Source organism: Barbatula barbatula (assembly GCF_947034865.1).
Source record: "Barbatula barbatula genome assembly, chromosome: 23".
NCBI lineage: Eukaryota > Metazoa > Chordata > Actinopteri > Cypriniformes > Nemacheilidae > Barbatula > Barbatula barbatula.
Window position 1 is genome coordinate 2700844 of NC_136786.1, and position 23643 is coordinate 2724486.

At 39.8% G+C, this 23643-nt stretch overlaps 2 protein-coding genes across 6 annotated transcripts; both read right to left on the minus strand.

Moving 5' to 3' along the window:
* Positions 1-1223: 1223 nt before the first annotated feature.
* Positions 1224-9795, minus strand: rhot2 (ras homolog family member T2). The gene is made up of 19 exons (XM_079447379.1): positions 9600-9795; positions 7885-7943; positions 7722-7803; positions 7605-7648; positions 7467-7520; positions 7335-7387; positions 7145-7253; positions 6933-7034; positions 6755-6853; positions 6543-6651; positions 5706-5826; positions 3740-3824; positions 3510-3655; positions 3155-3255; positions 2938-3068; positions 2468-2548; positions 2270-2392; positions 1975-2174; positions 1224-1692 (listed from the first exon to the last, which is right to left on the minus strand). Exons 1-19 carry the CDS (start codon positions 9634-9636, stop codon positions 1575-1577), a joined length of 1854 nt encoding a protein of 617 aa, XP_079303505.1. The 5' UTR covers positions 9637-9795; the 3' UTR covers positions 1224-1574.
* A 239-nt stretch (positions 9796-10034) lies between these two features.
* On the minus strand, positions 10035-23432 carry wdr90 (WD repeat domain 90). Of its 5 annotated transcripts, none has more exons than XM_079488062.1 (41): positions 23242-23432; positions 22948-23045; positions 22653-22829; positions 22369-22510; positions 22097-22267; positions 21883-22009; positions 21544-21611; positions 20918-21036; positions 20568-20786; positions 20131-20193; positions 19936-20004; positions 19753-19863; positions 19283-19428; positions 19159-19216; positions 18969-19087; positions 18715-18876; positions 18447-18577; positions 18126-18242; positions 17805-18040; positions 17551-17696; positions 17246-17376; positions 16996-17126; positions 16266-16427; positions 15928-16056; positions 15673-15847; positions 15431-15550; positions 15115-15359; positions 14846-14948; positions 14635-14756; positions 14341-14497; positions 12969-13159; positions 12716-12884; positions 12489-12618; positions 12245-12416; positions 11970-12092; positions 11717-11897; positions 11512-11642; positions 11276-11419; positions 10985-11104; positions 10753-10837; positions 10035-10573 (listed from the first exon to the last, which is right to left on the minus strand). In XM_079488062.1, exons 1-41 carry the CDS (start codon positions 23252-23254, stop codon positions 10416-10418), a joined length of 5571 nt encoding a protein of 1856 aa, XP_079344188.1. In that variant the 5' UTR covers positions 23255-23432; the 3' UTR covers positions 10035-10415. The 5 variants fall into 5 exon arrangements, with proteins under 5 accessions (XP_079344188.1, XP_079344189.1, XP_079344186.1 ...); XM_079488063.1 differs by having other exon boundaries at positions 18715-18752; positions 18852-18876; positions 19159-19428; XM_079488060.1 differs by having other exon boundaries at positions 19159-19428.
* Positions 23433-23643: the final 211 nt, after the last annotated feature.

Here is a 23643-nt window from a genome sequence, read left to right on the forward strand (position 1 = left end):
CATGTTATTTGTCCTTACCTGAATTTCTTCTCTCATATGCATTTTGAATAATGCTCTTGAAATGCGTCATTGTATTAAATTCCAATAGTAATTAGATACAAGCTCATGGGCTACCTTCATCTAGATGCGGACCAGACATTTTTAACAACTTAATACGTTTGATCACATTTAAGTTATTTATAAACTGGCTGGATATAATGTCTAGTATAAGGAGATAAACAGAATAATGTTAAACTTAAGTCAAACACAGCGATTTAATAGGAAATTGGAACTGGAAAACACCATGTGATCCAACAAACCATACCCCATTTTCAACATTCTGATTTCACAGAGCACAATAAACAAGATCAGCAGGAAAAAAAGCTAGTTTATTACAAAATATTTCTATTACAACTTTAATTACGCTGGGTTCATTCCAAGCATTTCATGTAATATTTAAGATGGAAGACAATCGGGGTCAAGCAGAGACAAGCCTGCAGTATTGTACAGTTGGGCCCAACACCACGTACAGAAGTGAAGGTTTTAATACTGAACAACGAAATTGATATGAAAATCAATCAATCAAACAAACAACAAAACAAAAAGCTTAAGTTTTTCCAAACCTGGTTGCTGTAACAATAGAATGGTTCTAAACTGGGCCATGTTTCTCGAAAGCATTTTGCTCGAATGTAGTTTTAAAATCAAGAATCAAATCACCTCTTCAAACAATTCAAGCAAAAAAACCAAAGCAACAGTTTGGAACTATTGACTCGAGTTTAGTTTCCAAATTCGACAGCATGCAGGCTTCGACTCTTCTGCCATAAAAATAAACACATGAGCGCAATTTTAAAGTCATGGTCCATAAATAATAAAGTCCATCTGATGTGCTGGAATTGAGACGGGGGTCCTGGTTTATTCTGTTTTAATTCAGACACTTTAGAAGAATTTCTTAATGTTGCTTAACCAATTAAAGAAATATTTCTGGTTAAATTTAAACCTCTCCTATTTTATGTGGAATGTTTTGTGGATATAGACAGCATGCCACAAACCTCATCAATAAAGCGCAACCCTGAATATTCCCTTAATTTCTAAAAAGATTCAAAAGGGTAAATCTGAAATACTAGTTAAACTTGAGTATTACTTGCATTGGCCAGGAAAAAACACAATAAGTGACTCCAGCACTGAGAAGTGTCAAAACACATGGTTTATAAACAAAATACTAGTTTGAATGAATTCCCATGGAATATACTCTTGATCCATATTTATTTTGCAATCTCTTAAATACATTTCAAGTACAATTAAAAAAACATAAACCTTTCAAATAATATCTTAATATCACTCCTTATTACTGCAACTGTTTAGCTATGACATGGATTTGGAAAAATGTCCCTGTAAGGTCAGAAACTTCTACGTTTTAATGATTTAGGCCTCATAGTGAACCTTATCAATCTGCCCTTACGTTTTGAGTATGTGGGTGATACTCCGGTCCAAAAAATCTTTATACTGCTTGTTTATCACTGTGACGTTTTGGACGCAAAATACCAGTTGAGCCACAAATGACTCAGTAAGGAGTGTGTGTTTATCAGTACATGTCATTATTTGTGCCGACTGAAGGCTCGGTATAGAGCGCAGCCCAACATGGCTGCTATTGTGGTGCCCAAAGTCACACGCAGCCAGAAGGAAGTGCTGTTCATGTCTGATCCATTAAGGTGTCTGTAGACAGTAAGCGACATAGACAGAGAAACATTTAAAAACATTTTGTTTAGAATAATACTAGAGATATGTAACTATAAAAGAAATATGGTCACTTCATGCTGATATATTTTAAATCAACATTTAATTAATTGTTTCTAAGGCGAGACTCTGTATTTTTCATAACATTTTGAAATCACTTACATATTATGACAAATATTCTGGAAGTATTTGTTAAGAAATGCTTTGCCTATGAAAAGATTGTGTGTTTTAGTTTAAATGCATTCGTGTTTATGTACTTACGGGTACATGGCGGCCCAGGCGAGTCTGTTGTAGATATTTGTATGTGTGTTTGAAAGCAGCGCAGAGAAGCGAAGAGGTGAAGGCAGACGATGTTTGTAACAGAATTCGGATGGGCTCATGCCATGATGCTGTTTCACTTCTAATAGATCGGCTTTAGAGCCGAGCACCACACACGGGATTCCGCTGTCCATGTAGTGTTGCTACGGGCCAATTACACAAACACACTGTTACAAATCAATCAGGTCAGATTGTGTTTTGAAAAACATTTCAACACAGAAGTGATGCTTTTTCATACCTTATATATACTAGCACAGTAGTTGAATGATTCGGGGTCACTGACATCATACATCAGACACGCCACGTCACACGCTGCATCCACTGCTTTTAAAAACTCTGTTTCCACGTCCACCTCCTCAAGCTACGAGGAATGACACATGGGTCAGAGTCAGGAAACGATAAAGTAAGGTTTTTTTAACCTTGAGATGCCACTTACAATGAGATACTTCTCCTGATTGGCAACTGAGACTGTGTTGATTGCGTACACTGATGGAGGACCAGGGTTACGTTCCTTTCTCTAAAAATAAACAAAATATACCGTCATCGCTGACATTTGTAAATATCAGGTTTTAAATAGCTGGGAAAAATCTCAAATTGGGTTAACAGTTTTAAAACACACCATAAACTTATAAGAACCCAAAAACAGAAAAAGAAAACCTTCTTGAAATACCAGCATTGGGTAAAAATTTCCTGTCTTCAATTTTTGTATTTTTAATGTCATTTTAATATATTTTGTTGCCCAATACTGGTCCTAACCAACTTCACAGTAATCTGTTTTCATCCCAAAAAGGCACAGTCATAACAATCGATATACAAGATATTTAGATTTGTATTATTTTTTAATGTGTTACACTTGGTTAAGAGGTCAAGCCGAAGTTTGGCTTTCAAGACGAGCTGCTCTCTCACCATCACGCTCCGCTTTAGGAAAGCCTGAAGGAAGTCTGTCTTTCCCGTTCCACGGGGACCGATCACTTTACAGAGGAACACGTTGCGTTGGGTCTGTCTTTTGTCCATGTCTATCTCCTTTTCTCTCGATACTATTACACATGACGAAAAGACAGAAAACGTCAACATCAGTGAAGTCAAACACAGTTGGAATTAATTTCTGTGCGGACTTCATTACCTGTGATGGCAGAGGTCTGAGATTCTTGCTCCATTAGAATCGGGTAGCCAAGATAGCCCAGATGCTCCAGACAACGGTGGACGTCCAGATAAGCAGATAACCTGCAATCCAACAATACGGTTGATATAATCCATTCAAACACCGAAACCACTGAACTGAAATTAAAACTAGACATGATTTATTAAACTGTTACTTTTCACAACGATCATCATTCAAATAATCTACTATGAACTAAAATATGTTTATACTAAATATCAATTGTCCAACATATTTGTTACACATGTACAGGAACATCATATTTCAATAAATTATTAATGTGTTTGATAAACAGATTAATCACTGTTCCTTCACTCACATCCATTGGCAGAAGTAGCCGTGTTTGGAGATGTAGCTCTCCTCTGTTAGGGGGACATTACTGTACACCGCCGGACCCCAGGGCATGTAGGGTAAAACACTAAACAGATTTTTGAGCTCATCAGGAGAGAGAGCAGAATCTTTATCCTGTGCGAGGGACACAAAAGAACATTAGACCAATAAACAAATGTTGTTGTGAACTTTCAGGATCAATAGTTGGTCAAATTTCACCTCATCATATTTATCAAAGAGCCTTTGCAGGAACTGTTGACCCAGATGATTCAACTCTGTCGTACAACCGACAGGAACACGTAACCTGCAAAACATTTACATTTAGCAGATGCCTTTATCCAAAGCGACTTACAAATGAAGTAAATAATAGAAGTAATTGGAACAGAATAATGACAACAAAAAGCACAAGTGCTGTAAAAACTGGTCTCATACACTGCCCTACAAAGGCAAAGTGCAGTAACTACACAAACAATGAAAAATGCCTTCAAAGTTTTCACACCAGCCAGTCATAGCAGCCAGTTACTGCAATTTTGACACTTGTTTCCCTGAGATGAGACAAAATCGAACCAGGAGAGACAGAACAAATGTGTGGTGAGGAAGGCGGGACAAGAGCCGTGAGGTGGGGCCGGTGGCGTGAGTGATAATTGGAATCAGCTGTGCGCACACTGGCATATCTCACGGAGGAGACCAGGAGCTTAAGAGGACGAGTGGCAGGACGGTTGACGAGAGAGGACCGGACATATGTTAAGGTTGTGTTTATGTTTTGTCTTTTACTTCTGTGTTATTTTTTATTTGATTAAAGTATGTTAAATGTTCGCCGGTTCCCGCCTCCTTCCTTCCCTTTTATGGATCTTTATTACAAGATGTTGCCAAGCTCAAATAATTTTGACCAAATGTGTAGTTACTGCACTTTGCCTTTGTATGGAAGTATAGCCCGTTATTTTGTTTGTTTTTTGATAGAAAGAGTATATAAAGAAATATAAGTCAGTACAAATCAGTCAAGTGTTGATGGAAGAGATGTTTTCAGCTGATTCTTAGAGATGGTTATATAATCTTCTGATCTTGTAGTAGTGGGCAGATCATTCCACAAATGTGAAACCGATCCAGAAGAGGTACATGAGCGAGATTTACCTGCTCTGCGTGTCTGCACTACTGTTGTTGTAATAAGCAAGTGTCTGTTGTGCGTCATGCGGCGCATCTTTGGTGGGAGAAAAGCAGCACGCAGATCAGAAAGGGTTAATGTTTTAAATGGTTTATTAGGCTGTGTCTCGCGGTCCGGATGGAACGAAGCACGGGTCCGGATCCAGTCCTTCAATTGAGGATGACTGTTGTAGATGATGAATCTACAGAACCGGGTGGTGCTGGCAACATGATAGGTGAAGTGTAGCTGATCATCGATCACCACTCCCAGGTTTCTGGCCGTTGTAGAAGGTGTAATGGTGGATGTGCCCAGTTGAATGGAGAGGTTGTGATGAATCTTTGGGTCGGCCGGGATCACAAGCAGTTTCTTTTGCAATGTTGAGCTGCAGGTGATGGTCCGTCATTTAGTGTTGAAATGTCACTCAGGCATGCTGAGATTCACGCAGAAACTGTCAGATCGTCAGGCTGAAATGATAAGTGGAGTTGTGTATCACCCGCATAGCTCTGATAGGAGAAGCCATGTTTCAGAATGACAGAACCTTGGGATGTCATGAATACGGAAAAGAGCAGCGGTCCAAGCACTGAGCCCTGAGACACCCCTCTGGGACTCAAAAGACATCACCTCTCCAGGATACTCTAAATGACCTACCTGAGAGGTAAGACTTGAACCATTGTAGCACCATTACAGAGGCACCCATAGCCCTAAGGGTCGACAGGAGGATGTGGTGGATAACGGTGTCAAACGCAACAGATAGATCCAGTAGGATGAGTACAGACGATTTAGAAGCTGCCCTTGCCAGTCTCTGGGTTTCAAAGACTGAGCACAGTGCAGTCTCTGTGAAATGACCGCTCTTGAAACCAGACTGGTTGAAATCAAGGAGGTTGGACAGCAACCAGCAAAAACAAGGGCACATTTTAAATCAAGATTTTCATGCATTAAAAGACACTCATGGATACAGACAATGTTGGTACAGGAAATCATTGGTCAAACACAAACAGGCATTTACAATGGATACAGGTAATCATTGGTGTCACACACACGTACGGTGGGTACAGGAAATCATCGGTGAGCTCCATTGTGTCATCGTAACCAAATCTACGCAGGATGGTCCACGTGGTCTCATGACGTCCTCTCTGAATGAAGAGTGTGTTCAAGAATAGGAACCCTTCAGAACACACACACAAGATGATTGGGATAAACTAAACTGCACCAGAATGCCAAACTAAGCACAAAATGAACAGTCCTTAACAATTCCATGTGAAACAAACTACCTTTGCTTTCCTTTCCTATTCAGATTGCCATAAAAACATTACTTTTTCCTCCTCATTGATTGAAAACTAACCTGATGACAGACAGAATAATATGTGTACAGCTGCACTAAATAAGCGTTCAGAAGATGTGCACAGGAGCGCAAATTAATTGATGTCTCTTCGCAACTGCGGCAAAACCTGCGCAAACCCACCAATGGAATGTATGTCAATAATTTCTGTGTTAATGTAAAATCTTTTAAATTAAACCATCCCAAACGGAAAGGTTACAAATAGCAATCCTTATCGCAAATGTAATATCTATTACACATATATTTGGCACAGTGTCGTGCACTACCACCGTGGCAGTTCACCACTGTCATGGTTGTCACGGCCACTGTCACAGCCCTAGTCCTCACAAATTAAAAGTCTGAGAAATCAGACAAATCCTGCTGTACTCCAAGTATCAACTGATGTGTACAGGTTTTTGGAGAGATTTTAACATGAGAAGAAAGAAACCTGAATGTGTATGTGCGTTTGTATATATGGTTTACAGGAGAAATAAAAACAGATGAATAAACATTTTAAACAATGTTGGGTGTATATAGCGTGTACTTGTTCTTGTGTGCATTACCGTTGAGCGTGAGACCATTGTCCTGGACTCCTTCATTCGTGTTCTTCCACACAACTGTTTTAACATCCTCTAGAGCCTGTGGAGCCAGTGGATTCCCAAAACACAGTTTCTACACAAACACACAAACACAGTCTGATAATGTCATCAACACATTTTTGTATTTTATGCATCAGTACATTTACACTATAAAGGTATCACGGATGTCTGCTCACCTGAAAACAGTTAAGTTCAGCATCACTGAGTATGTGATCGTTGTCCTGATCTGAGATACTAAAGATCCGACTGAGAGCTCGGACACACGGTGGCTTCAGCTACACAAACACACATGCATCAATATGTGTGTGTAAATGAGATAACATAGAGCAGAAGTGTGTGTGTGTGTGTGTGTACCTGTTTGTCCTCAGGGTCGTAGAGCGGAGCAGTCGGGTGTAGAACAGCCTTCTGGGCGTAATAGAAGAGCTCGGAAATATTCTTCAGATTCTTAGCCGAGCACTACACACACACAAACACACATTCAATTAATATTACAAGTACAGACATGCCTATCACCGCTCTGTAGATTAGGCGTTTCATCATTCTGCTCAGTCCGCAGTGGTTCTGACCTCTACACAGGTCTCGATCTCAGAAAACTGGTTCATGATGGGCAGGATGGTTTCCATGGAGCTTCCAGAACGCAGGTCAGACTTATTGCCCACAAGGATGATGGGAATCCTGCAGCACCAGGAGAAAGATGATCAAGTCTGAAAAACACAGATGTACTAACGAGTATCAGATAGCAATTTAAAAACATACTTGCTGCCTTTTTCTGCGCCTTCATTAACTAGCGGGATCCACTTAGTCCTGATCTGGTAGAGAAACATTCATATCAGCTTAGAGAAAACAAGACACAAAAATACTGAAATAAAACTCACAGATAACGGATACCTTGTCGATGGTTTCCTCTTGTGTTACATCATAGACCACACACACAACATTGGCCTAAAACAAAACAAAAACAATCAGCATCAAGTATATTTGATGTTCATTTTAGGTCATTTGTTGTGGCATTTAGTCCCGTCTCACCTTTACAATCTCCTCCCTCAACACTTCATCAGTCTGCTCAGTTTCTGCAAAAACAAAAAGTATTAGTTTAACATTACACTGCAAATAACACGAATCCCATTCTCACACACAGATTACCTGAATAATCCACTATGTGTGTTGGCACTTTCTCAGGTGTGACATCAGCAGGTATGGTGATCTCCTCTGCACGGAGGGGAACCTGATATAAAAAAACCATCCTCTCATTATACAATAAAAGTGATGGGGTATTAAAAGAAGATCACAAGAAATCCAAACCCACCTGCTCGGGAAACTCCTCTCCAACCAAAGACATGATGAGAGAGGTTTTGCCCACTTTGGCTTTAAGAATGAGAGAAAAACTTGACAATAAAACTGGTGGTAGATTTACTTCAATAGCTCATTTGACTATGATAACCCCCATGTTGAATTTGCAAAATGCCACAAGTCACATGATCAACAACTGCACCATTCTAATATAAATGCGAAGATAACTTTAAATTCCAGTTTTATGATAACACTTGGTCTTTATTATCATCAGTGCATAATATTGACCAGGCTGCAAATGAGGGGTGAGGCTTTCTCCATTTCTCAGAAGTATGAAAATTGAGAGTCAAAACAAAGGTGGCATTATTCCGTCATCATTTACTCATCCTCACTCCAAACCTGTGTGTTCTCCTTTCTTCTGCAGAACACAAAAGAAGATATTTGGAAGAACGTAAGTATACAAACAAGCCCCATTGTCTTCCATTGTAAGAACACAAAAACACGTCTTCTTGACATTTCTCAAAATATCTTCTGTTGTGTTCCAATGAAGAAAGAGGTGTGTGTCATACAGGTTTTGAATAATATGAGGGTGAATACATGACAGATTATTATATTTCTATTTTCTGTTTAAGATTGACTTAAACTCCAGCTGATATAAAATGTTTTATCTACACTTTTTTAACGCACTGCAATGCTGAAGTGTATTAAATTAATATATTTAAGTATGTACAGTAAAATAACTGAACTTCATTTATTATAATAATAGTACAATAAAGTGACATGTAATTTAAAAGAAATTCATAGACCGATGTATTTTTTTCATTGTACCAGTTAATGTAACATCTATTCTGAAAATCATAAGACATCCCACAGGCTCTCATGGAATACGTGCATCATGTCACACTTGCAAGGTGATATATTGACCCTTTCAAGCTCATTTGATGTTTGTTTCACTGAGTGCAAACTCCACGCCCTGATAGTTACCATAACAACAAAATCCCCAATCAATCATTTAACAGTAATATTTGATAAATTAATCTATCCTGTTTTGATGAAAACAATACACATCAGGAAATGAATCTGAAGGAATTATTAGTAAGTTTTCCAGTTAGAAAAAGCTTTCTTAAATGGATAGTTCACCCAAAAACTCTGTCATCATTTACTCACCTTCAAGTTGTTTCAAACCTGTAAACATTTCTTTGTTTTGATAAACACGAAGAAAGATATTTGGAAGATGCTTATAACCAAACAGATCTCGCCCCAATGGGTTAACTGTTTGGTTATAAGCATTCTTCCAAATATCTTTCTTTTATAAAGTTAATTTATACAGATTTGGAACAACCAGAGAGTGAGTAATTCATGACAGAATGTTTATTTTTGGGGTGAACTGTCCCTTTAAACTCTAAAAACCTTTAGAAAACAACTAAATGTAAACGCATATTCAGCTGTCCAACACATCAATATTTCCTTGTCAAATTTAACTTTTAGAAATCCTCTGAAGCACCATTCGCCAGTAATCTGTGGAAAAAAACTGCTAACTAAAGTTATTCTTTGATGTCTAAAACGAACGTAAGCCTCAAAGAAAGCACTAATTTAATTGACCATTCAATTGTAGGTTGCGTTTATTTCTGCGTGTTTCCTGCAGAAGCTCAAGGTTGTGAGTTAGCGATCCTGCTAACTATCTTTAAATTGAAACGTTTATTTGCCTTGATATTAAAGACAACAACTTACGCTCCCCCAGCAGCAGTATCCGGACATCGCGTTTCATTTCACCCCGATCACTCTTCAATTCTGAGACAAGTTGCGTTTGTATTCTGCAAACAGTTCAAATCAATTCAAATCTTGCTGCTAGTTTCTCGCGAGCCCCATTCCATCCAGAGAAACTGGCGGCGCTACGGACTTCCGGTTCGAGCCGAAATGGAGCGCCCTCTACTGAATATCAACTGACAAGAAAAAAACTTTATACTTACAAATATTTTTATTTAATATTCTACTTGACTCTACTACTTTATTTTACATATGATTTATAGTTTTTTCTTTATTTTCAAAAATGTTTACTGCCTCCTAAAAATGTGCTACATCAAAAAGTTGAACATTTCATGAAACTTCGATTCATATATTATCACAGCATCTCATATAATGTTAGATTTTACATACACAGACATATTTTATTTAGTTCTGTGGATGTAATCGTTTATTTACTTTGTATCGGTGGATTGTTTTTGTAATCAAATGCATTAGATATTATATGATATACGATATGATACGCTGTTACTTCTTTTCCAAACCACTCAGGGATAAAAACAAGACAGAACAAAGTGTCTAAAAATTCCCAAACTACTGAACCGATTCAGAATTTATTACAAATACTAAAAACAAATAAAACATTTCTAAATCTCATACTGATAACTTAAAAGTTCAACTCAAAGAACAGGCTAGGAAACTATACAGGCGTATTAGGCAACGGCAAAAACTAAAACAAAATCTATACGCCCTCAGAAGAACTGTGAGGGCTAGTGTTATTTGAACGTATGTTCTGCATCAATGTTATAAGCCGTGTACAGTCCACAGTAAGAGCTCATTGTAAGCCGCGGTAAACAGCTGTGATCCAGACCAGCTGAAGCCACACACGTCAACAGAGTCACTGTGAGTTGAGAAATCCTGGAAACGGGCGCTGGTGGAATGAATCAACTTCAGCACAAGTTCTGAAACAAAAGAACAGCAGTCAGGTATCGGCAGTTATACATACATTGAGAACCTGCCTGTACGCTGAAGAAAGTCAATCATAGAGACAAAGAGACGGCCTGTTTAAATGTGAGTCTAAATTGTGTGAGTGTGTGGTGTGAAACAAGATTGCAGGATTAAAAATGCATTTCACACTCACTGTTTGAACCAACAGCCAACAGTCTTCCAGTAGAGCAGAGACTGAGACACAGCGGCCAGTCAGAAAGAGAGATTGTCCTCAAAACCTACAAAACACACTTATTAATCTTTAAAAAGTGTTTGAAAGAAAACAGCAAAACAAAAATTGGACGAAAAGTCCAGAAACACTTGATTTTAGTTTGATACACCTAAACATTTCTTATGTTTTTGCAGCAGTGTTTGTGTGCGAGCACCTGTTTTTTGTAGAGACTGTAAAAGATGATTTCTTTTTCCACAGCGTAGCCTGTGTAAACCACCACTCCTCTCTCACTGGGGCTGAATGCTGCCAGACTGGGTGGCAATGGGTGTGAATCCTGATTTAAATAGAGAGTTGTGTTAATCTCAAGACTGGACACAACAACTGGATAAAAAATCATTAATTTTCCACCAGCTGATTAGGACAAAGTGCTGGTAATAATCACATCTGAACCAAAGTCTGAGCACACTTCTTCATCTAATACTCAAATATTTAGTGTGTTGATCACCTCTGGTGGGTTGGGTGCTGGGAATGTCAGCCAATCAAGCAGCTCACATTTTTGCTTCATCCAATCAGCAGCCCAGATGCTGACACGCCTATCTGCACTTACGGCTAACCAGAGCTCATTCCCCTCCAGACCAAACTCCTTATACTAGAAACATTTACATAGAATTACAAAGATGCATAAAACCGTCCTAACATTCAAATAAAAATGTCTAAGTACAGGACCGTACATTCACAAACCTGTTTGCTGGTACACTGTACTGTAGTAATATGTGCCCCCTTGTGGTCACGCAAGGTACGTACAATGACTCCAGTTACAGGACTGCTGATTGTTATAAGACCATCACGACCACCAGACAACAGCACATGACCTACACACACATACAGTAAACATAAACACACAAGCAATCAAACACACAACACTGGATCTTACATATACACTAACCGTAGTGTGAGTACTGCAGGGCACACACGGCTACAGGATGAGGCTGAAGCTTCAGTTCCATCTCAGAAGATTCCAGACTGAAGATCCTTACAGTGCCATCACTGTAACCGGCCGCAACACGCACTCGCCCAGCCGGCTCATACACACCCCTTGGTGGACTCCAGCAAACACACTCACAGCTCTACGACACAAAACACACAATGACTATCTTACAAAAATGAATAGAGACAATCAATTCACGTGTCTTACTCACCTGGTTGAGAACTTGAAACTGTACCAACAGCTCGTTGCTCTGTAAAGCCCAAACTCTCACGCTACCGTCCTGCCCACAAGTGACAAAATGACGTTCGTCGGGACTACAAACCACTCCATTCACCTGTACACAGATGCAGTCTTTTTTTAAGTTTTCTTTGAAGTGATATTTAAACAATTTACTGCGCTTCTAAAACAATTAGAATTCAACTTAAGCCTTCTGTTTTTGACAAATTAAGCTAAGAATAGACTTCACATAAGTTTCTGAGGTTTAACCTTGGTCTTGTATCCACTGATAAGTCTTATGCTGCTGCTGTCTGCCCAGTTGATGTACCAAAGGGTTCCAGCGGTCGTACCCACAATCCCCATGTCCATGACATCATCAAATGTGGCACTGATCACCGTACCGTCCAAAAGCAGTTCCTGTTCTAACTGCACCTGAGTTTTTCTGCATGACACACCCAATAGTTCGGTTATATTCAAGGTGCAAACAAGTGTGGCCATTTTCATGTTAGCTTACCCATCATGCAGTGCACTGCTTTTCTTGTTATTTGGGTTCGTAAGATTCTGGACTGAAGCTATTGACCACAGCTTTAGTTTTTTGGCATTACTTCCAGTGATCAACTTGTTCCCACTGCACAGTAACACACCTACAGACACAAACATGGTTATTCTTGAGTATTTTCTGGCGACATCATTACACTATGAGCCAACAATGATTTTAATAAAACTAAAAAATCATGACACCTATCTCTCCATCATCTGCTTCCCAGGTCACGAAGCAACGCTGCGTGTCGCAGTCCCACACGCATACACTCCCGCTGTTCGTGCCCGTGTAGAGTATGCGGCGAGTGTTATAGCATAGTGATGTCACCTCTGCCCGCCCCACCTCATTTGGTATGCCCACCCTTTGAACCTGCAGAAGGAAAAAGACAAATTCCATCACTCACTGGATTGTTACCATATTTTTCTGTATTAACTGTTATGTGTTTGTACACACCTGAAGCTCCGTGCTGTGTTCATGTGTTTGTAAGTGAGTGAAGAAAACAGCATCACTGCCGATTAGCATTAGCTCATTAGCCGTGAACGGGCAGAAAGCAGCATCATGAAGCGGGACAGACATCTGAACAGTACAGAGAAGCTCAAATGATCGAGTGCTCCACAGCGCCACCACTGCCTCTGAAAAGTCACCTGCGGATACAAAACATTAGTTAATAGAAAACATTACCCATCATTGAGCTGAAGTCATGAAAACAATTATTAATACAATTTAATTTGCTACATACACGGTTAGTGTCTGGCTTTTAAAAAAAAATATATATATATATATTTGAAAACATATTTTTCAGTTTACATTTTCGTGCACCATCACGTGCACTATGCTCTCAGGTCAGTTGGTAATACCTAGAATTTCAAAATCAAGTGCAGGCGGCAGATCCTTTTCCTATCTAGTGCCTAAACTTTGGAACAGTCTTCCCTGCACTGTCCGGGAGGCAGACACACTCTGTCAGTTTAAATCTAGACTAAAGACGCATCTTTTTAATCTTGCATACACTACACTATCATAATATATATATTTCAAAGATCTAGGCTGCACTAGTTAGATCAACCGGAACCAGGGACACTTCCAATAACAACTGATGCATTTGTTGCATCAAAGAGTGCAGAACAGTACTCTACTCTCAGCCAGTCTTGTCTCATTGTTCCAAGGTTACTAGAGCGGGCAGGATGCAGTCCAAGGTTACCGGAACGGGCAGGGCGCAATCCATTCCCAGACCTGACAAATGCTGGACGAAGGACGTGGCGACTCTACAAAACTTCAGTCGCTATTAGATTATTAATGATAATTTTAAATCTAACATTTTTTATTTTGCCTTGTTGTGCAAGCACTGTCGATCTTGTGCAGAGGCTGCAGTTTTTGCCAGAGGGGAACTGGAATCCCCTGGTTAGGCCTGGTTTCCCTCTGAGGTTTTTTTTCTCCTCCTTTTGGGTTCCTCGCCACCATTTGCATACTGTTTTGCACTGTTTGCCTGGCCGGGGGGGCTGCTAGAATTTGATAGTCTTATTTAATTAACACTGCATATAGGAATTTATTGTGTGTCTGATATTTGACCTGTGTTTTGACTTACATAACCTTTTATGTTTTACTTTTTCTTGTACAGCTGCTTTGTAACAATGAAAATTGTAAAAAGCGCTATATAAATAAAGCTGACTTGACTTGACATTTTAACAACTAAATGAATGCTAGGTCTGACTATCTAGGCCACACCAAGTGAGAGTAAAGTCTTACGTTTTCCAGTCTACATTTTTATGCATATAGCAAACAATTATAGCAAAACAAACAGTTTATTAAGATGATGTCACACACTAACCTAAAGACAGGAAGTACATGTCATCCCTGGAGAAGGCTAGACTTTGCACCGCTCCCTTGTGGTAGGAGAGACGGTTACTACAGGACCCATCTGAAACCTTCCATATGCAGATGAGGCAGCTGTGTGTAGCTCCACCCCCGGATGCAGATGCAACCATCTATCGGATGTTTCATTCAAAAGGAATAGTTTGAACAACCAAGTCATGTTCTTTGTACATACAGACTGTGTGTTCTTGGTAACTCTGATTAAATGTTTCTGCAGTATACAGTATAGTAAATCAAGTGCTTGTGGTACCTGTGCATCGTGGGTGATGGCGAGCGTTGAAATCTCTTCTGTGTGCCCGAACCAGTGTTTCTGTGAACCAGTGTGGAGATCCTCAATGACAACAATGCGACCACAGGAGTACACAAATAAACCTACGGAAACACAGACATGATCAAGATGAGAGATTGGAAAATGACTCACGTTAGATTCAAATGTTGATCACTCCATCGCCAGCATTTACCGGTGTCTGGATTCCAGACCATATTGTTACGGCCATTGCCATTATAGCCAATCACAGCCTTCAGACTCAGCCCAGCCTGTCCTGGGGGCGGGGCTATTATAGTCTAAAGTCAATGAAGGGAGGGGTAAATAAAAGACACAAATATACAACTGGCTTGTTTAACATTATTTATAGTCATGATAGAAAGCAAAAGTCAGAAAATTTTGTTATTTCCATACAGTATACCAACAGAAGTAACATATTAATAAAAGATGGAACAAAAACATCACCTGGTCTAACGCTGAAGTCTTAAAACGTGGAGTGAAGTGTTTATAGCAGTCTGGACGCATTTGTGTGCAACTTTCCCCCGCTATCTCTGCCCTCGACTGATTGGTTGGGGTTGTGGGCGTGTCTTCATCCAGCACCCATTCAGTAATTCTGAGAAAGGAGGTATGTTTTGGGGAAGGAGAGTGGGTGTGGCCTGTTGTGGGCTTAAGCTGCAGTTCAGCAGTGGAATCACACATACGCAGAAAACCTGATGAAAATAAACAATTTAAAGAATAATTCAAGAGACATGAACAAATACATCTTGTCATAAAAACATACCTTCACTCTCCTTCCTCTCAGCAGAGCGATTCATAACCGGCAAAGAGGAGGTCAGCAGTGATGCCTCCTGAGGTTTCTCACTGGTCAGTGGGAATCCATTCAGCTCCACACTGTTATGGGCTGGACAAAAAAGTTAACCATGGTTCAACAGAACTAAAATCACTGACATCATATGGTCAGAAACTGGACCAGCTTACCATGAATGGTCCCTTGCAATTTTTCTATGTCCATAAACATTATACCTGATCTACGAGGAGAGATAACTGTTGCTCTGTGGGTAGGAGAGGGACTCAGTTCATCCTCCTGTGGTTGTGCCAGGAAGTCCCATAAGAAGAGGGCGTCACCCACAGTGACCACGCCCCTATGATCAGGTGTGAACCGAACCTGCCTGATCACTTCAGAGTGACCAATAAACACCTAGAAGAGAAACAGGGACATGCTTGATCTTAACTCAAATAATAAATAAAAACAATTTTGATTCCCCAAAACAAACATACCTGTGAAATGATATCTAGGTGCATGTTGTAGTCCCACACCTTCAAGGAATTCTGCCCGGTCGTGAGCAAATACCGTCCATCTCCACTAAGAGCCAGAGAAACACACTGACGCTTATGCACCTCAGACACCTATAAAGATTTTAGTCATTAATATAAAAAATGTGTATGTTGTGTATGAATTGTTGTGGTCCACACTAACTTAACTTGCAAATTAAACATCTGCTAGACATTGGTACATACTCGGCTTACTAAAAGTATATTGAATTTTGACGTTAAAATTAAAAACCATGTATAACATTTGTATAGTTGGACACGGATGTATAAACCCACTCTCTCACCTGTCTAAGCAGTTGTCCCGTGTGAGTGTTGATCCACAGGATCTTATTGGCTGATGTGGTGATTAGCAGATGGGACAGGAACGTGGGGGAGAAACACACATTAAGTGCGGAGTCCAGTGTTGAGCTCTCAACATCCAGAATGCTCACATCAATGCGCAGTAACTGCAGAGAGACAGCCAATGAATTCTTACAGTGTCAGCTAAAGTCATTTGATTTGTCAAAGTAATAAAAAAAGTTGGATTATCAGCATTATGTTCCCTGATTAACAAAAGAAGGTTAGTGGGAATAATGCCAGTTTAACGCAAATCAAATGTTTCTGAAAACATTGCATATAAATAAACTAGGGCTGTATTATGATTAAATGATTAATTGCCTCCAGAATAAAGGTTTGGGTTTACATAATATATGTCTGTGAACTGTGCATATTGATTTTGTATTTACAAACATACATGTTTACACATTTTGGAAAATATATACAGTAAATGTCAATTTATTTGTATATTTTTCTTAAATATATATTATGTGAACACAAACATTTAGTATGGATGCGATCGTTTAATGGACCTTAAATAAACATGAATTTAATGTGCATTTAGTAAAAGTGTTGAAAGCATGCCTTGATTCATTTGAACTAAATACATTTTGTTTAACACTTAAAATATACTTCATAAAGTCACCTATTTAAGTTATTTCAGAACAAACACATAAAGAGAGGTTTGCGTTTGTGTACCTCGTTGAGTGACTGCGCCTCCATGATGGTGACCGTGTATTCGGTTGGTCCAACCAAAGCTAAACAACGGCTGTCAGAACTTACTGCTAAAATATCCGGCCCATGATTTACTCCCTGTGCAACCACATTTCCTTAGAAACAGACAAGAAAGTTTTTTTTACTGAATGTAAAAACAAACTTTTAAATGTTCTGTGAAAGATACCATCTCTGTGATCTGTAAAGAACTTAAGCATTGAGAATCTGTACTCACCCAGAACACGGACCACATGATGGTCCTGCTTTAATGCTCGGTACAGGGCCAAATAACCAAGAGAACCAGCACTGAACAGCCACTGACCATCAGGAGAATAAATCACACATTCTACAGACCCACTGTGCTGCCTGTAATAACACACACACCTATTCAATTGCTTGTTCGTTTATGCCATTACATTGAAGTTAGCAAAAACAAGCAATTTGGATAAGCAGCACGTGAGATAAATCTTTTTTCATGTTATGGTGGATAATTTATGCTAGTCTTGAATGTGACCTAAATGAGCGTGAATGGGTTTATACCTATGCTGGGTGATTAAGCTGGATGTCTGTATGTCAAACACTCTCAAAGTTCCAGAGCTCGAACCACAGGCGAAGAAAGGCATAATGGGATGGAACGCAACTGAACAGGGGCTGTCATCATCATCATCAGAGACAAAATCATAAAGCTACAGAAAGTGCACAAGAAGATTTTAAATGATGTGTCAACCAAATCTACTTGCATCTCCAATGGCATACACGTTCAATGCATCCGCATGCATGTTTCTAAAACTGACCTGCTGCATGGTGTCCATGTCCCACACTCGTACTGTGCTGTCTTTTGACACCGTGGTCACACGCCGCCTAATTCCGTCCACACTAAACCCCATGACACTCGTTGTGTGTGACCTCATCAGTGTATGGTATCCACGACTACTGACATCCAGATAGCCGAGATTTCCTCTGGTTGTGGCCGCAAGTACTCTTGAGCCATCAGAGGACACACACACCAAACTGACAGGACCCTCATGCTCTGCAAAAACACAAACGTTTAATGTTTGCTTTTCTTTGTCAGCCAGGTGATTGTTTGGAAGAGTGATTATCAGGGGTGTGCCGACCCGCCTCTAAGAAAACAGATGAGAAGTCAAGAGGCCACAGGCGCATGAAACCGTCCTCTGAGCCCGTAACGCAGAACTCGTCACACACGCTGATGCTGTTCACTGCAATGCCAGCACCTTAAAACACAGAATTATAGAATATTTCACAGCTGTCATATATTTCAATAATAAATTGTGATAAATAACATATTCTAAATTTGCATTTAAAAAGAAATGGATACAATCCCAGCCTTTACAAATATATCAAAATCAAGGATGCTAAGGTTTTTTGTACTTTTTGCCACTGTACTGGTGAATTGGCTTTAAAACTAAATTTCTTACCTGAGCTAAAAGTCTGTTTTTCTCTGCGGTGGGTGTGGCTTTCCTGAGCTGGGAGGAGCCTCCTGATGTTTTTTACTGCCACAGCAATGTAGTCAATCTCCAGGATGTGACCACTCTTACTGCTGACAAACCTGATCCAATCACAAAAGAGCTCAAGGTGAGATCATCAGATGACATCATTAATTCGAGCAGGTCTGTATACTACACTCATTTAAACTGATTGTGTTTAAGCGGTCATGAGTTTGCGTAGGTATGTGCACACACTCACAGCGTGCGGTCGTCCACAGGTTGGTCCTGAGCATGACCCTGCTCAAAGGCAAAGTCAGTAAACTCCAAGCTGTGATACTCTCCCAGATTCACCGGACAAGAGCGTAAAGAACCACCACGAACGCGCCACAGACGTACATTACCTACACCACACGACACCATCCTGCATATAACATACACAACATATAGTCATATAACAAACACACTTACAGGGTCTGCCCATATAGGTTTAAGCCTATAAGTCTCTGTGCACACCGTGTATCATCAAAGAAAGTGATCTTCATCATCTGAATGTCCACATCCGTGTGCGCTTTGGCCATCACTGGGACCACGCCACCACCAGTCACATGCCGTGTGTTCCAAAGAATCACGGTCTAAATACAAACCAACACATTAAACCCAACAACCAAAAAACTACACAGCTTTCACAACAGAACTAGCTCACCGTTTTGTTGTGACTGTCCTTTCCCACACAACTCAGCGATGATCCACTGCGAGAAAAACTGAAACGAATCCCAACAATGAGCATCATTGTGACAGACCTGTGTTTTTCCATTTGTGTGTTGTACCTCAGGAGATGAAGAGCGTGCATGTTTGTCGGAATAATAGTTTGGCACACCCCATCATGGAAGCTCCAGAGACGGATCAGACTGTTCGAGCCTGTCTGAGCAGACGCCAGCAGGGTAGAAGCGGCATTGAGTGCCAGAGCTGACACCTGACAAGCAAAAAGACGATATTAAATGCAGAAATGTAAATCTTATTATAATGATCACGCTTTACCATAAACCCATCCTTTAAAAGATTTTTATTACAAATGAATGACATTTCTGTACATCCCTCTATGAGATTTTGCCAGATCACTTCTGGAAACGAATATGTCCCCAAACTAAATTACGCACCATCATCCCCGAGCTCAAATATTAAAATGTCTGTCATGGTTCAATTTATTGTAATAAAACATAAAAGCAATAAAATCTTGCATTAAATATAGCAAACTTAAATCTTAGATCTGCATTTTGCGGATACACGTATCACAAACCTTATCTGTGTGTCCAATGAAGAATCGCTGATGTCGTGAGGAAACCATCATGCTGACGATGATGGCGTGACAGGGATACACAACTTCCTCTCCATCTAAACTCCACACAGCCTGAGAGAGAAAGAGAAGATGAAAGAGAGCACACAAAATTGTGTTGTATGTGTGTGTGTGTGTGTAACTCACACATTTCATTGTAGCTCCACCAAAGCCAATGATCCTGTTGAGCTTCAGAATGGGGTCTGGAAATAGCTTCTGAAATTAACACCTTCCATATTAAAAAACAGCATCGACTTTAACATACAGCTTCTACCACACAAACGTGTTTAAGTTCAGGTAGTCTATGCATTTAAGAGGAAAACGTGTGTGTAACAGTTTAACCTGTGGTTGCTTTGGTTTGTCACAGCGCAGCGCAACAGGACGAGGAGACTGTGCATTGATGACCTAACAGGAACATTCTGATCATTCAGCAAGTCACAATGCAATTTCAAAGTTCATCGTTGAGTAGGGTTGGGAATCGGTTGAATTTTATCGAATTTTGATTCCTATTCCGATTCTGCTTATCGATTATCATTCTCAGTTTCGATTCCACAGTTAAACATTTAGATATCAACCTGTATGGTCCAAATTGGAACTGATTTTCAATTCCCAACCCTATTGTTGAGGCATGACTGTGTAACGTATGTTGTAGAACAAAACAGGACATAGACAGCTCTCTAGAAACTATGGTTAATGTGATCCATCACAGCTACAAACTAGACACTAATATTATCAGAATGTGAAGTAAATAATGTAAAGAAAGCCACCGATCTACGCACCGCAATTTCTTCCTCGCTGTCTGTTGTGTCGGAGTACACCCCATCTTCACATCGAGCATACACATGCACACCGTCATCGTCAGCAGCACACACCACTCTGACTCCCTCACCTGCCTGCAACCTTTGATCTGGTGACCCGGAGCTCTCTGACCGGTCAGAAGGTGTATAAATCGCCTCAGGCAGGCTGGTTGTCTGGACTGCTGATCGTTGAGTAGCAGTCTATACAGTCACAAAGATGAGAGAAATGCAGAAAAAGATTGAGAGAAGCCGCCAGAGCAAGTAAATGACCATATAGGTATTGATGGAACAGAAGTAAACTGAGGGGAAAGTTCACAGTCACACACACTCACTCTTGCTGGTTTGGGGGTGGTTATCTGCTGAATGAGGGAGATGCGTTCATGCACTGCTTTACTCATGCCTACAGTGTGACTCTGATCCCTTTGCGGACTCTGTTCAGCTGGTGTCTCCGCTGTAGAGACAGAGCAAGCACTCTGAAACACTAAAAGTAGTACTTTTAGGTACTTCTTAAAGGGACAGTTCACCCAAAAATGTAAAACTGACTCACCGTCGGGTTGTCCCAAATCTGTATAAATGTATTTGCTTTGATGAACACGGAGAAACATATTTGGAAGAACCTTGTATGCAAACAGTTCTTGGCAACCCAATGACAATGATTGTCAAAAGTGCATCAGACCTGTTTACTTTCTTACATTCTTTTGGAATATCTTCTTTTGTGTTCAACAAAACACAAAATGTATAAAGCACTATGGTAGCCAAGAACTGTTTGGTAACAAGCTTTCTTCCAAATTCTCTATAAGAATAAAGAAATATATACTAATTTGGAAAACTTCTGTGTGTAAATGAAGTCAGAATTAAATTTGTTGGCTGAACAGTTTGTTTAATATTTGATATAACATAATATATACTGTTGGGTGTTATTTTACGTGTTTAGAAATAGCAAATATGCAGGACTCACTTTTAGCTGTGCTGCTGGATCCTTTCTGTATAGAATCGAATGGTACATTTGCTCCATCTGAGGGAAACCTGTATGTCATAGAAATATTTAATTGCAAATGCAGAAAACAATGTGTGAATGCAATACTTACAATCCAAGTAACATTGAATGTGTCAAGCAAAAACAGACCAGTTACGAACACAGTCACAAGTCAGCAACACATACAACTTCTGTCATTATTTACTCACCCTCATGTAGTTCTGTGAAAGCCAACAACATTTAGATATTTCATGAAAGAAAGTCACCAACGTGGAAACGACAGTGAACCGTTCCTTTCATTTGGCAAAATGTGACTCTTACCTAATGTAATCATACAACTGATGCCAGCTCTGGCCTTTAGGCACAGGGAAAAACATTTCCCTGGGCATCGGTGCAGTGCCTTCCGGTAACACGATCCCTGCTTGCCTAAACTCAGCAAATGAGAGACCTAAAACACAAGATTGAGAGAGAGAGAGTATTACAAGAGAGTTCTTTGAGTAAATGTTTGTTATACTGAGTGCATGGTTGTATCTACCAGGGTCAAACAGCAGGTCACTGGCGATGATGTTTTTGACTGTCATATTGGCACAAAGTTTGATGCTTTTGAGGTGACTGTGTGTTCTGTTCAGATAAACCGACAACACGGAACGTAAATCCATCATCAGGCAAGTCCAGCATGGGTTCGGTGGTGCTGGGCCCACTAAACCTGAAATACACATGCTGTCTATTAACCAAATGTTAGCTGTAGATACAAACAAAAGATCAATTTTATACATACTGAAATAAAGCAGAACTTTATATATTTACAATGTTTTGCAGTCCTGGCCGTCTTCTCATACACTGAACCCTCTGTGGCTCCACACACAAAAAAAGGAAACTGCAGCCATGTTGCCGTGGATTTGAACTCTTTGAACATGTTAGAAAACGACACACGGATCACCTGACCCTCCTGAAAGACAGAATGAGGATAATCACAGCATGCACTTCTTACACAATAAAATTATTTAAACCTACTTATATTTTTTTAACAAGCAACTATGTGATGAGCTGAATAATGTACAGTGAGTTTTTATGAAAAGTTTATATCTCACCTCAGCACAAATGTCCATGTGCACGATGAAGTGCTTGTTCGGGCTGGGTCTGAACAGCAGATAGAGGTACCGTCCAGTGAGACCCAGAGACTGGCTGCTTGTTTTGGGCAGTAGGATGTAGTTACTGGCGGGTATGGAGCCACGGATCCGAAAGACGGAACACTTCAGGGTCTTATCCTTTCATTGAAACAACACGATAAATTAAAAGAATGATCAGATGTACTTTATTCAAGTCCAAGAACAAACTTCTGTACAACATAAAATGTAAGTTTTGTGAAACAGCCTGATGTTCTACCATATATGTGGTGACATCTCCCTCTTTGTTGACCTTCTTCCACTCTTCTATCCTCATGTGTTTGAAGATGTTCACATACGGATGTTGCCACAAAGCTGCTGGAGAGACACATTAAGCACTGCGCTGTGAACTGTTTTAGCTTACATAGATCGCACCGAGTGCTGTTCACTTTGCTTTATTAGCATGTCATGTATATAAGTGTTCTTTAAAGTGCAAACACATTTTTCACATTGTATTGTACTGCATTGTAAATCGTATTATACCAATCATCAATGTTTGTAAATGTAATCTTACCTCTGGAAGACATCTCTGAGTTCACAGACCTGATTCACCTGTTGCTCACAAACTATCAGAATTCATTCACTCCGGTATTCATGATGACAGCGTGTTTCGGTGTCGTACAAAACTGTCGACTTCGTCGCTGTTTGTTGTTTCTGTACGTTTGTTGTGTGGCGATGAATCGCGTCCCTCGCGCTCCAAAGACCGCCTTATTCGAACGGCATGACGAAAGAGCCACGTCATCAAGTTCCAACGCAAAATACCAAATCTTTTATTCTTAAATATAATTTGTATTTATGCTTTTATGTATGTATCTAAATGCAGTTTTGTTTTCCTCCTTGCAGTAAAAAATATTAAAGTTTATTTAAAGATTATATTTATGCTTTGTACGTAATTTCATTTTTGTACATTATTGTT

What these genes read in the sequence shown, in the direction of transcription:
- rhot2 (XM_079447379.1), bottom strand. Translation starts at nt 9,636, where the DNA reads ATGAAACGCGATGTCCGGATACTGCTGCTGGGGGAGC. An exon ending in AGATCGAGACCTGTGTAGAG is followed by an intron (nt 7,035 to 7,144) that starts GTCAGAACCACT and finishes GTGTGTGTGTAG; the next exon opens with TGCTCGGCTAAGAATCTGAA. An exon ending in ATCAGGAGAAGTATCTCATT is followed by an intron (nt 2,393 to 2,467) that starts GTAAGTGGCATC and finishes CATTCCTCGTAG; the next exon opens with CTTGAGGAGGTGGACGTGGA.
- wdr90 (XM_079488060.1), bottom strand. An exon ending in AGGACAGTCACAACAAAACG is followed by an intron (nt 19,088 to 19,158) that starts GTGAGCTAGTTC and finishes GTTTGTATTTAG; the next exon opens with ACCGTGATTCTTTGGAACAC. An exon ending in AAAACAGACTTTTAGCTCAG is followed by an intron (nt 18,243 to 18,446) that starts GTAAGAAATTTA and finishes CTGTGTTTTAAG; the next exon opens with GTGCTGGCATTGCAGTGAAC.